The sequence below is a fragment of the Simochromis diagramma genome, unplaced genomic scaffold (assembly GCF_900408965.1).
Source record: "Simochromis diagramma unplaced genomic scaffold, fSimDia1.1 OVJJ01000669.1, whole genome shotgun sequence".
NCBI lineage: Eukaryota > Metazoa > Chordata > Actinopteri > Cichliformes > Cichlidae > Simochromis > Simochromis diagramma.
In genome coordinates, this window is record NW_024387458.1 from 3,016,146 (window position 1) to 3,030,402 (window position 14,257).

The following is a 14,257-nucleotide window of genomic DNA, read 5'->3' on the forward strand; positions in this document are numbered from 1 at the left end:
GATATTGTCATTTTTCCTTTAATTGGTCACATTTACACATTCTTCATCTTTACATTACTTGGCATCAAGAATGAGCCGTCCTGATTTTTAATAACAGTTCAGGTGTGAGGAAGATAAACCAGCAGCTCCTCTAAATCCTCTGGATCTCAAACAGCCTGATGTCGGTGTCGTACCAGATCGGAGGGTCAACATTACTGCGGGAAGAAGAAAAAACAAAATGCTAACAGAGGAGTTCACTGAACACATCCCAAAGAATACAGGCAGGTTTATGTACCGTAAGTAGATGACGCCCCAAATGTATGTGCGGAACCACATGGCCGTGCCAGCGTTGGCTTGGTACTTCCTGATGAGGATGGGGTGGGGGACGGGTAGGAGACCCACGAGTGTGCCGTGCTGCAGGAACTTGAGGATTTCCGACTCGTCAGTCAGACCCCTGAGGACGACAATAAACCGCGAGACACTGAGAATGAATCTGACGTCTAAATGTAAAGAATCAATAGTAACTTTTATGTGATAAATCTGTAAAAAGTGCTGTTTAAATTTAACATGTTTGATGCTCCACAGAAATATGAGTTTATTAAAGTGAACCTGATATGCAAAAATAACTGTTTTCAATCAGAAGTGCAACAAATTTCATTTCTTCAAAGAAAAGTGCACGTTCGTTGTGTTAAACGTCATACAGACACATAAATGAGGTCGTTTATGTTTAATTTATGTTTTCAGAGATCAAATATAGAAGTGAAGCTTACAGGTCAAACAAAACAACTGCAGGCAGAAACGAAAGCTTCACGATTCAATAATTACCTCGAGGAGGAGGTTGTGTTTGCAGGTGTGTGTCTGTAAACACGATGGCTCAAAAAGTTCTGAATGAATTCTGTTAAAACTGTAGGCGGGCTCATGTTAATCTATTATAATAACATTCCAGGTCACAGACAATAACTTTGCATTAAGACAGTTTTGGCTCATTTCTTCCAACCCTGCCTGGTGCTGCTCATTAACTAATACAGGTATTCATTAGTTATCACATAATGCATCGTTTAGTTTAAAACCTGAGGGATTTCCTACTTGTCGATGCAAATCTTCTCCACCTGAGGAACCAGGACTTGCAGCAACCTCATGATCGTCTGCAGGGGAAGTTTGGCCTTCCACGAGGAGACCTAAATGATGGAGGACGTCACATGACAGAAAATACACCCACGGAGCAGAAGGTGGAAGGTAAATGTGAGCAGATGAAGGATTTGTTCTGACCCAGTCGGAGTTAGCGCTCCACGCAGCCGTTGATGAGACGCTCGACAGTCGACTCCTCGCCGACTCCGACTGCGTGCGGTTAACCTAACACCAAAAAATAAACCACTTTAACTGCAGCAACTAAACTTCTGTGTGTGTGAGAGAGACGAGCCATCTGCTCACCTCGTGATCTCTCTCAGACTCGCTGTCGCTGGCTCCGGCTGCGATGCTGCTTTTAGACGTGTGCGGAGAGTCCAAATGTGGCACAGTGATCATCGTTCCATCCTGACTCACCTGAGACTTCTCTGTTATCTTATCGATTCCTACAACACATGATGACATGAAGAAGGCCTTTAAAGGAACAGTTCGACGTTTTTGGAAACCCCAGATATAGACTAAGTAAAAATCCTCGTTATTTGAAATTCTACTTCTTACTTCCTACCTGGAGTGGCCTCTAAGCTGGCTTTGAGTGTGCCGGGCTCGGCGGGTACAGCAGGTCTGGAGCCCTCCATGGACTCATTCTCTACAGAGTTCGTCCTAGAGATTCCCGTCCTCTTCTTCTTTTGCAGGGCCCTCTGAATAGACGTGGTATCGGACGGCAGGTTGGCCAGCTGGTGGAAAACGTTTCGCTTACGGATGATGGCGTACACCAGGTTGAAGTTACCTGTGAAAGGAGGATTCAGATTGTTATTTGGGCAAAAGCCGTGACCTGCAAACCGATGAGCCTGTGTCTGCGTTCTCACCATCAAACTGATACTGGATGATGTTGTTGCAGACCTCCAGCAGGAAGAAGACCAGGTGGTGGTTCTGCAGTGAGGAGAAGAGGAACCAGGGCGTGGAGAAGGCCTCCAGGAGGTGAAGCAGTTTGTTGGCTGCCACCATGGACAGGCTCTTCAGGTAAGGTGAAACTGTGGAAGCACAAAAGGTCATCCCAAGGCTCAAGCAGCTCTGTTGCTCCTCCACCAGGGGGCAGCATTTGCACTGTAATACTCACTGTTCACTATGATGGTGAGCAGGCAGTCAAACAGAGGCTGGAGACGCTGGTGTCCGCTGGAGATGATTTTGTGGAAGATCTAAAGACGACAAAGTACTTGGAACAAACTCAGTGGAGACTGAAAACGAAAGTAAAAACACTCAAGCTTCCATCACAAAGTCAAACCACAAAAAATATCCTGTCTGTCTTATAAAAACGCAAAAAACTATGATGTCCTGAGATCTTTAGGAGAGCGTTTAATTAAAAATGCAAGACCAGAATGTACATGACATTTAGCTACAATTAAAAAGAGGGAAAATGTTTTATTCCAGGTCAAATTAAAATGTATTTATAATACAAAGTTTAAAAAGTTTTTTTGTTTTTTGTGGTTGTTGCTGCAATTTGTCTTTCTGCGTTAATTAAATACCTGCTGCAGTAACAGGAACCATCCACAGATACTGGTAAAGCTGAAAGTTGGAGGATCGGGCGCTAGCAGGCACCTGGGATCTACCTCCCTGCAAGGCCTCAGCTCCATTAACTGGAGCCTCTGAACTCTACACTGCCAACCCATAAATGCTTTTGGTACTTTGTGTGAATCTTATTCTATCACTTATCACCAATTAAATATCTGTAAATGTGCATCGTTAACCAAGTTTGCTATCGTTAGCTGATAACTGCATAAGAATCCTGCACACGTCCATCTTTTATATCCAGTCTGGACCACAGGTGTCAAACTCCAGTCGTCGAGGGCTGCTTTAATGACCTACTAAAATTAGTAGATCATTAGCAAGACTCTAATGAAGCTGACTGCATGCTGAGGATGCAGTTCAGCCACTTGATTCATGTTACAGACGCCCAGGAGTGAATGAACATGGTGCAATAAAAGTACTTTTAGAAGTACATTTTTCCAAACTCTTACATTTATTTAAATGTACTTGAGCAGGGTCGGGTGTTGCCACCTCAGCATGCAGTCAGTTTAATTCAGGTGTGCTGCAGCAGGGACACATGGAAGAGTTTCAGGACACCGGCCCTCAAGCACTGGGGTTTGATACCCCTGGTCCAGACACAAAACGGACCGTGTCTTTCTGGATCTACTACAGAGGTTAAAACTTGCCTCCATCCCGCGGTTTCTTTCTGCCAAACACAGGATTTTCTGCCCTCATTCGTAGATAAATGAAAGAAATAGATTCTCTCATTTATTTCACGCCATAACGTCTCACCACTATGAGCAGGTCGGCGTGGGTTCCTGTGAACACAGGAATGTCCATGGGCACACGGAGAGCGTACGGCTTGTTCAGACGGACGCCAAAGTTTCTTTCTCCACTCAGCAGCAGCAGGATGAAGACGCCGATGTGCATGAGGCCGAGCCGGGCTGCAGACGCACACAGGGGAAATGTTTTGTTTTTAACACAGGGAGCGATGACAGTTTATACAGATTCATATTTATCGTTTCACACGCACGCGCATGCACGGAGACGTGACTCACACTGATCCGCTCGGGCATCGTTCAGGTAGAAGAGGATGGGAATCAACATGTCCAACACGTCGCTGCTCTTCAGGACGAAGAAGAGGAATTTCTAAAACACAAAAATAACAAAATCAGGTTTGGCTTGTTTGCTCCACTTCACTCCATCACACATACAACTTCATCAGCCCCACACACACCTACGAACCAGGACTAAGTCCACATTAAGAAAAAATTGAGAAGGAACCAAATTTTTCAATTATTCTTGTTTATTTTGAGAATAAAGTTTTTATTCACAAAAAAGTGAAATTACGACTTTAATCCAGGATCTTATTTTTTATTACTACTATTGTTAATTTCACTATACTAAAGTCTTCAAGATTAAAGTCGCAACAGCATTTTAGGAAATAAAATGGAAAAAATATTTTCAGTTAATTCTCGAACTACTACAAAATTGATCTTGAAATGAACACCAATCATAAAAAGGAAAAACACAGAACCATGATGTGTTTTTGTAATCACAGCCTTCACCAGCAGGGGGCAGCATTTTACCACAGACTGTGTCGAAATGTCTCATTTCTCCTGATTATTTCCTTTTCCCCATTCTGCCATTTAAACACTATGTTTTGAATGAGGGTTACATGTGAGGGCCACACTTACGCTTGTTTATCTATTTAGCAGTAAGAACTTCAGTCAGCATCAGTAATGTCCCATACAAACACACTGTCCTCTCCACATTCAGTTCACTAGGACCTGACCACCGTGGTTGCACACGAGCAGCTGTTTTTGTTGATGAAATATTCTCATTTCCTGAGAATCCCTTGGCTTCCTGTTGCATTTCGTGCTCGCACCTTGTTGAAGTCGCAGAATTTCCAGAAGAGGATCAGCAGCTCCTGGTGGAACTGGATCTTCTTGGTGGATCGGGGCAGATACGTCTGGATGAGAGGGTTGTTGAGCAGCCGAGCCAGACCTTTAAGGACAAAGCTCAAGTCCTGATGAACAAACAAAGAGAACACACACTCATAAACATCCCACGGGATCATGCTGTTAGCTGCTGAACGGCTGGATGTTTCAGTACCTCCTCTCTGTGTATCCTGGAGAGATAATTCACAAACAGGTTGTCAGGTCCACCAGGCTGAAAAATAAATCAGCATCAGTGTTTATATTTTAAATCATAATCTAAAAAAAAATATACTTGCATATATGTGGATTAATTACTCACTGTATGTACCTCTTGCTCCTCCTCCTCAGCTGAGGGGCATGTTGAGGGGTCCAGGGCCTGGAGGGCGGCGCTGGCGGCCGAGCCAGCCTCGTGCTCCAGGGTGACGATAAGGATCTGGACCGCCTGCTCCACCAGCTGCTCCCGGTAGTCTGAGAACAGCAGGTGGTTGTACGGGATGCCGTAGCCCACGGGGTCGTAGGCACACACCACATTGAGCAGGGAGGTGAACAGAGGCAGGGCGTGTCTGCGAAAAACAGGTGGAGGTGAGTCTGCACAAGCTTAACGAGGATGAATGAAAGGCTGTAGCGATGTATACCCCTGCTCTGTATGTCAAATATTACTGAACACAGACCTACAAACACTCCTTAAATGAATTCCCTGTTTTTAGTTGTTGAGACGGATGAATTCACTGTCACAAAGGTTTTGGATTTTCTAATAAATTCAACGTTAAAACAGAGAAGCAGAGAGTGCAATTCAACAGGAGAGAAGTTATCTCACTCCGTCTGGTGAGGTGTTGTCAGGTATAAAGTCACCTGTTGTCTGTGGAGCAGAAGAAGGAGATCCAGGGGTTGAGGACTTTGTTTTCAGCGGAGGGAGGAAGGTACATGGCTTCAGAGAAGCAGGTGAGGAGTAACTTCAGCAGCTCTGTCCTGGAAAGGGCGTTAGCACAGGATGGAGGGATGTTAGTAGGTGAATTCAGCCTGATACAAACTGAATTTGCGAGATAGCAAAAGAATGATTATAATCAGGAATCTGTAGTGATGTCTAATCTGGGGGTTTCCAATAAGGTTCATCATTTTAGAAGATTAAATTCAGCAGCACAGCTTTACTTATTACTGCATACAGAAAACAAACATTGTTTCTTCTCTTAACGGCAATTAAAAAGAAACGGCTCGTCGTCCAGGCTGAAGCTGTTAGAGCACAAGCAGGAGCGCTCAATACTGATTTGTTGTTCACGTGAGGTTTTTTTCTGGTCACATTCATCTTTGTAATCTTCACTTGTCCTGCTGAAACCAGCAAATCTGGATCGGATGACAAAAACAGAGTATAAAGAGAGAAAAACTTTGACGGCCTCTTTGGGGCGAGTGTGGATGCAGAGGTGGAGCTAAGACTGGTTGGATATCGATGTGACTGACTTCAATGAAACAGATTCATCCAAAATTTCAAAAAGACTCCCGCACGGAGACGCTCAGCCCAGGCACATTAATTCTGATTACATTTCTTTTTGCAGTAGTTCCACATGTGCAGGAGCCCAAATCAGTATTGATTGCATACATGTAAGCTCAGACATGAGCCAACATTGCGATGACCAGCACTGAAAGGATGCTGAAGTCTCACCTGTTCAGGTCGTGGACGTAGTTCAGAGGAGGTGCCTGAGCGAAGCCCACGCCGGCCTCCCAGATGTACTCACAGCTGTCTATGGCGCGTATGTCATCAGCTGTATCCTGCAGCAGAGACAACAGGTAAAACATTCAGTGACATTCCTCCCGAAGGTCCCCGAGAGCTGAAATTACTAATGAGCTGAACTGACGACAGGTTTGATAATCGATTATGAATTGACTTGAAGCTGAAAGTTCTTTGCAAACGTGACCTCTGCAGGAACGGTCGTTCTCGAGGCGGGGCCACAGAGGTCACTGAAAGGTGGAGCTTGACTCATAGGAATGTACTGTCTGTGTGTTTGTGACGCCAAGAGCTTCTCTCACACACTCAGCTTTCCTCCCCCCGCCTCACACCTGGAGGGAGAGGCGGTGTGTGGAGTGTTAGCCTCATTTACTCACAGACGTGGATTCTTGTCCACAGCTAAAGCTGGAGGTCTAAACAGAGCTCCGGGACTGTGTTCACACTTACTTCTACCATGCAAGTCAACAAATGGACCAAGCTAAGCCCTCCGCTGACAATATCTGCATGTAACACCTCCGCAGAGATAACTACAGCTTTATGAATAGATGTGACAAGGTGCTACCGCTGTAAGTGAACTGACAGCTCCACGTACGCCACACAGCGAAGTTCACTGGTGTCAAACGCCAACCGCAGTGAACTCTCATGTGCTTCTTGAAGCGTGGGATACTCTTTAAAAGCAAAAGCTTTGCATAGCCGTTCAGCACAAGTCACTTTCTTTACAAAAGGAAGTTATTTTAGACCTTTGAAGAAGTGTCCAAACCAAGTATGGGACGGGGGCCTACACCAAACATCTGAAAGTGAAACAAAAAGGAAGCAGGTCACTGAATCCTTTTACTCTGGTGAGCATAGGATACGCACAGACTGTATGGGAAAGATGGACATAGCAGCCCTCATGTCACCCACTGATTAGTGTATGCACTGAGAAGCCTCAAGCTGAGCAGTGTTGCTCATTCTTTTTGAAACCAGTGAGACCGAGGGACACTGCAGGCTCACTATACCGTAATGCATACCTTCCTTTATTGTCTTCATTTATTCTAAAAAGAACCACAATGAAAAAAACATTAACTTCTAATAAATAAAGCTTAAAACTCATGATGGAGACCATAAACTCACTAGGAAAGTGTTTACTCAGGTCACAAGACAAGCAAGCTTTCTGCATGAGTACATTTATTTACGTGCTGTGCAGTGTTTTAGCCGCTCGTGTCACACGGGAGGGTCTGTGGATGCAAGCAGGGGCTTTTGACCTCTGCATCACTAAATCCATACCAGGAAGTGAAAGCTGAAATTCAAGGCACAAATGAGGTTTCCCTCCAGCCATGTGTTTCTTTGTGCGCATGCCTGCTTCACGCCTCAGAGGTCACTGGGGCAGGTGGGAACAAACAGCAGCTGCTGGCTATTTTCCACATTCTCCTGCACAGTTTCCTTGATTTTAACATTTCCTCGTGAGGTAGCAAGGAGTCATCTGATGAGATCACCTCCCAGTCTCTCAAACGTCTGAATGTTTGCTGAGCACAATAAAGACGTTTCCACCCTTTCCAAACATGGCCCCTCTTCTCGCGTCCCACAGAGTCACTCATTAACTTGAGCTACCGCCCGAGAAGGTTGTGTTAAGAGATAACGGTGCTAAGAGGTGCTGCCACGGGAGCAAATAACAGGCTTACTTCTTTTATATGAGCTGTAAAGTGCTGACACGGCTGTCGATTCAGAGCTAAAACAAAGCAAACAAACCACGACTCTGAAAGGCATAACTCCAAACCACCTTCAGATCGATATTTTTATATGTCTAATCCTTTATCTACCTGAACTTTTTGTTTTCAGTGTTAATTAACAAAAACCATGTTAAGACCCTAAAAGCCCAGAAATTAAATATTTCAAACCCAACAATCAAACAACCTCCTGTGAGCAAGTACTCGCTGACAGTGGGAAGGAAAAACACCCTTTTAACAGGGAGAAACACAGGGCAGAACCAGGCTTACGGAGGGGCAGCTGTGACCAGCTACATAATGAGTAAGGCTACTTTTGCATGGTCAGTGATGCGGGGGGTTGCCAGACTCACCGGGCTGCTCTTCTTGTGGCTCTGGATGGTGAAATCTGGACAGAAGAGCAGGTCAGCAATGGCCAGCAGCAGGGACTCAGCCAGAGGCCGACCTTCATCATCAGCATCGCGGTCCAAGTGCTGGAGGGAGAAGAGCCGAGGCTGTGACTCTTATGGTACTTTTACTGTATCGTTGCTGGCAAGTCAATTTGTTGTCTTTGTGCCGCTCTGGATCCATTTCAGAGTTGGTTTTTATGTCACTTAAGTCCCAATTAGTTGCTTTAAATCACAGACTGTAAATAGAAAGTAACATGTAGCGTAAAGCCAATGGCCCATCAACTTAAAGTTGATTCTTAATTATGGCCAGCAGGGGGCGTATACTCCGGTCAAGTCTAGTTCTATTGACATCTTTGGGAAAATTACCCTCATTTCCTTTGCTATATCAACTCAGCGATATTATTCCTGATGACATTATAGGGTTAATTGCTTGCTTTACATTTTATTGACTACAGCACAATGATTATCTTTGAAATTATGGTCCCCATAAGAACAGGACAGTAAAGCTTTTCTGTGTGACAGACAGCTCATCAGCCCGTGAGTGTAGTGTGTCAAAAAAGGTCTAATTCTTTTGTTTATTTGGTGGACCAGCTTCCAAAAATGTGCTTTTTTTCTGTCATGTCTTGAGTTAAAAGATGAGTACTGCTATTGGTTAACTCAAGCCACTGGCTGACTCAGCAGGATCCCTGAAAATGGAGGAAACACCTGGAGTGTAGCTGCTGTCACTCCAAAAAGCATGCATAATGGACATAACCCAAATAAACCAAAAGTCATTCTTATTACGTCTAACTTTGTGTCCTGGAAAGATCAATTATGAGTTAAACTGACATTTTACGCTATACTTTATTCAAGGCTAAGCTACCTAGCTGCTGGTTTTAGCTTCATGTTGAGCAAACAGACAAGAAAATGATGGATGGGTCATCACATTTAACTCTAAACCACATACACAGGTTTTTCCAAACACTGTCCACTTGTATCTTTCCACAGCATAAATCCATAATCAAATATAAGAGTTCAACCATCCGTTAGCCACACAGAGTCGTTTCATTCATACAATACTGAGTAATCAGCCTGCTCCAACCAGCAGCTGCTCTGCACTTTATTTCAGTCTCCCACTTTCATTAAGAGACATTCAATCCCTTCTAAATTCAACCGCTGGCCAGAAAGAGCAGGAGACACAATATGGGCAGTGTTTGGACGCAGTCCCCTGCCGACCGGGTAACCAGAGACCCAGCAGCCCTAGGTGGGAAACGGGGGGAAGGCAGGGAGAGGAGGGATTTGGACAGACACGTCAAAGCATCAGCAATCTCATCTCACACTGCAGAGTCTGTTCTGAAAATCAGATGGAACCATCGCTTTGAACCGGCGCAGATTATTAAAGGTGGAGATATCAGAGAGGCTCAAGTCCTCAGATATCCGCAGAGCCGACAGATTAAACCTAACAAACTGTCTGCAAGCTAAAAGATTTCCTCCAAATGCTTTTTCTGAGACGTGGCAGGAGTTCTTAAATAACTTTCTCCCTTTTTCCCCTCTTCCTCTTCTTCTTTTGCAAAGATCAGTTTTATGAACTATAGATTCTGACTTTTCTGTCTCTACTTTTGTTTGAAAAGTTACTAAAAGCATTTAATCAGCTACCAAACTAATACCTGCAAAATATATAAATATCATCATTTCAATGATATGTGACAATAAAGCTGCAAATATTTGGTGTTTTTACTTGGAATAAATGAAATGGCCAGTATAGGTAAGACTAAAAACAGCCACGTAGATGAATACATTAAAAGATGTCAGCGCCGTACCCCCGCTCGGCCGGGGATGGTGGACCAGAAGAAGCCCCTCCAGTCGGCGTCCTCGAAGATGTAGGGCAGGATGCGGGTGAGCAGGCGGGTGCAGTTCAACACGGTCTGGCGCTCCTTCTCCGAGGGGCAGCCGGAGTCTGCTCCCCGGACCAGCCTCTCCACCGCCTGGGAAAAAACCAACACAAGTATCGTGCAAATATGAGATGAAATAACCAAGACAGACAAAAGTCTACTCTTATTTATTCACCTGTCAATCATCATTTTATTTAAAGGCCACAAAAAGTGTTGGAAAATTCTATTTTCACCAGGCGACTGAAGCATCAAGCTTCTGATTGGTGAGTGGACTCATTAGTTTGAGCTTGTTTTTATTACAGCGACTCATTCTTCTAAACTCTACGTGACTTCATCGTACTTGTAGGTGTAAAACTATGTCAGCAAATTGGGTTCGGACCCCAACCCCAATCAGTGTGACCATCATGCATGACCAGCTAGCCTTTGTAGCTGCACTAAAATACATTAATACTTGCAGCTGTTTCTGTCCAGCAGCTACTTCTTTGAGGTTATGGTGAAAAGCATGGGTCGTTCCACATGAACCAAATAAAACCTCAGGAGTTTTTAAAAGCACATCTTTTTGTCACATGACCTTCATCCAGTCACCAAAGCAGCTGTCTGCCCTTTAAAACCTTAAACTACCAAATGATCTTCAGACTTAGTTTCTCTGTTTTTCTGCATTTCTATAAATGACGTTTGACCTTTGCCATCAAACTGTGGGAACAACAAACAGCTGCATTCCTTTGTCTCCGACTGTATCCAGGATGGACGAAAGCTGCTCTAAAGCAACGTACAGAAGTCCTCGCAGCTGGTGGCAACTAAGATCAGACAGAAGACGTCCTAAGAAGCCTTAAACGTGTGAGAGAGGGCCGACACAGGGCAGAGTGTTTAAGGTTTCATTCCATGTGGGAGTAAAACTGATTTATACAGCAGTTTAAGACTGAAAGTAAGTCTGCGCAAAAAACTCTAAACTGACTCAGAAACAAGACGATTACACCCTCAGTCCTGATACTGAGTCACGCTTGCCCCAGGCCTGAGGATGTCAGGTTACCTTGTAGCAGAGGGTTGCCAGGTTTGACGGAGACTCCTCTCTGACGGCTCTGATCTCTGCCGCAGGAACCAGAGCGAAAACATCCTGAACCGTGGTGGAGGAGTCCACCCAGAACTGATCCCAGAACACGTCGTCTGAGGCTTCGACGGGCTGCAGGAGAGGAAACGCACACTAACATCAGTGTGTGTGTGTGTGTGTGTGGCTCATCTGCTGCTAAATACATTGTGTTGATGAGGAGGTACGATCTTTCCTTTTTGCTTCATGGCCCACAGAAAACATAACCAAGGATCAACAAGCTTATCCAAATTATTCACATACAGTAACACATTTAATTCTCTGTCAATCAACTGAATGAATTAACAACATTTACATTATTGATAACTTAGTGATTTTATTTTCCCATTAACTAATGAACCATTTCAAAGCTAAATAAAAAAAAGCTGGACATAAAAAGATGTCAAACGTTTTGAGTCACCCTTCATTTCTTCATAATTTCCATAGGAAATCGGAGCAGTGACCTATGGAAACATCTGCAAACATGTTATAAGAGGCAAAAACAGAGTTTGACAGTAAATATTTGGTGTTACTGGCTTTATTCCTCAGCACAGCCTGAACTCTCTGAGGCAGCTTTCTGTAATTTATTTCAGGAACAGCTCTCTAAGCCTCTTGCATCCCAAAAGCTCTTCTTTTGTTCCATCCTCTGTCAAGTTTTCCAAGTTTTCCAAGCTCTGGGGAGGCTACTCCATCACTGATAGTCTAGCCAATCAGAATGTACTTTTCTGTGTTCATAATCTCATAAATTCTCAGTTCTCAGAGTACAACACCACAGAGGGATGTAGCTGATGAGCTGTAGCATGAAGATATGGGACAGAGTTGTTGAAGCTAGGTTAAGAAGAGAGGTGACGATCAGTGAGCAGCAGTAATGCAGAGAAAGAGCCCGGCAGAGTGCGCTTCAGAGTATTGATGGAGAAGTAAAGAGAAGTTCACAAGGAGCTTGGCTGTGTCTTTGTGGATCAGAGAAAGAATAAGGATAAGAGAGGAACTGTGGTGCTGAATGAGGAAGTCATGTGAGACAGCAGTGAGGTGTGCTGAAGGAGCCAGAGATGGGATCGAGGTGGGACGACATCACGGATGTGCTCTGAGCCCCAGGCTGACAGACGAGGTCAGGCAGGAGTGTCTGTGGACTCTGATGTCTAAGCAAGCAGTCGATTAATCAGACAAAGTCAGTTCTTTAAAGATCTCCTTCAGTCTGACCAACACTGAAAAATAAAGACGATGCAGGTTTAACCCAGGATAAATATACTTGAAAATTGATTCTGATTTGTCTATTTTAGCTAATCAACCAATCACTTCTGCTTCGAACACAAGAGACCATATGAGCCCATAAACACCCAGATTCCAGCTTTACCAGCAGCTGACCTAACATCTGTTTCACGCTACAGCAAACCACCACCCACACACCACCTGGATCAGTTTCGATCACTCGACCAATCGATTAACGTTGCAGCTGTCCCGTCCAGCCCTGTTACCTTTAAACACACCTGTCAGCCAGAGAAACAACTGCTGGCCCAAAACTGACGCAATCTTTAATATTCCCATCTGCACATTAAAGCCGTTTAAGGATCACGTCACAGACAAAGTCCAAAATGACTGTTTGGAGTGCCTCAGACTGCATAAGAAAAAGAAGAAAATCCGTATTCTGAGAGGCAAGCTTGCTTTCTGTTTAAAAATCCTCGTTTATGGAATAACTCCAATGATTTTTTCAGGTTTTTCTCTCCACTTTGTGTGACGTGCGCTGCCATCTGGCACTCCAACTTTATCTCCACATCTCCACTAACGCTGAAAGCCAAACGCTCAGCGGAACTTTCCTCATGTCACCTTTTAAAGAAAACAAACCCCGACCTGAGTTTTGGTTGTCAGCTGGACCACCGCTTTCCTGAAGTGAAGTTTGCTGTCTGCGTTTCCCATATTTCTGTCTCCAGCCACCTGCTGCCTGCCTGCCTGGATCCACAGGGAGGATAATCTGCCTCATCCACAGCGCTGTGCGGCCGCTGCGTTCAGGTGCAGCTCGGAAAAGTCACGCCCATGCTGCTTCCAGCTTGTGTTTAATTCAAACACACATTTCATTATTTGTTTGTACTAAAAACAAGTATGAATATTTGTGAAAGTAAATGATACATAAATCCAGAGTAAAAAGGAGCCTGTGCAAAACTGGGAGGAAGCTAAAGCCACGTATAAAGCCCCCTCGAAGAAACCCAAGCACAATAAAGTGGAATAAAACAACCTACACTTCAACTTAAATCTTAAATAAAGAAGCTAAGCTGCTTTATGAAGAAACAGGGAGATGCTGTAATATCCGTGTATGCATTTTCGTAGGAATATTGCAATATGGATTTTTTTCTTATAATTTCATGGAAAATTCCCAAACATTTAGTAAACCTCCCAAAAAGAAGAGTTTTTGTAGGACAGACACGAGAAGACAAACTCTTTTATAAGCAGTTTCATAGCAAACTGAACAAATAAATAAAATACTTTATTTAAAAAGTTATTTTAAAAAATGAATAAAATAATAAGGAAAAGTTTTGTGGTTAAACACTGAGAGAATTGGAAATGGGAAACATGGAAATTATCCGAATATCTACGAATGCATTACAAGCACGTTAGCTAAAAAATGCCACAAAACAAGTAAACAAACAAATAAATAAATTCAGTATTAACGAATTAAAGGCACATTAATAATACCAAATAAACAATAAAACAATAAGGGTTTTATATGCTAACAAATATAAATAGAAATATATGTAGATAAAATAAGAGAAAACCAACCGAATATCACAAAGTAAAATAAAAGATATTCAACAACATTTAACGGATAAAACATGTAAAACCATTCTGGATAAAAATACACATTTAATACGGTATCAATCAAATTATTGTTTATCATTGCGATATGTAATTAAAACCAGGATTTTCCTA

At 43.5% G+C, this 14,257-nt stretch overlaps 1 protein-coding gene across 5 annotated transcripts; it reads right to left on the reverse strand.

Moving 5' to 3' along the window:
- Positions 1–2: 2 nt before the first annotated feature.
- On the reverse strand, positions 3–13,351 carry hid1b (HID1 domain containing b). Of its 5 annotated transcripts, none has more exons than XM_040014368.1 (19): positions 13,184–13,350; positions 11,282–11,431; positions 10,180–10,344; positions 8,345–8,464; positions 6,226–6,332; positions 5,421–5,537; positions 4,897–5,131; positions 4,744–4,800; positions 4,517–4,657; positions 3,687–3,777; positions 3,421–3,572; positions 2,222–2,300; positions 1,971–2,135; positions 1,670–1,891; positions 1,411–1,550; positions 1,249–1,332; positions 1,066–1,157; positions 275–433; positions 77–194 (listed from the first exon to the last, which is right to left on the reverse strand). In XM_040014368.1, the coding sequence occupies exons 1-19, from the start codon at positions 13,247–13,249 to the stop codon at positions 131–133; spliced, it is 2,406 nt and encodes an 801-aa protein (XP_039870302.1). In that variant the 5' UTR covers positions 13,250–13,350; the 3' UTR covers positions 77–130. The 5 variants fall into 5 exon arrangements, with proteins under 5 accessions (XP_039870299.1, XP_039870298.1, XP_039870302.1 ...); XM_040014366.1 differs by having other exon boundaries at positions 4,888–5,131; positions 13,184–13,349; XM_040014365.1 differs by having other exon boundaries at positions 3–433; positions 13,184–13,351.
- Between the last annotated feature and the right edge of the window lie 906 nt (positions 13,352–14,257).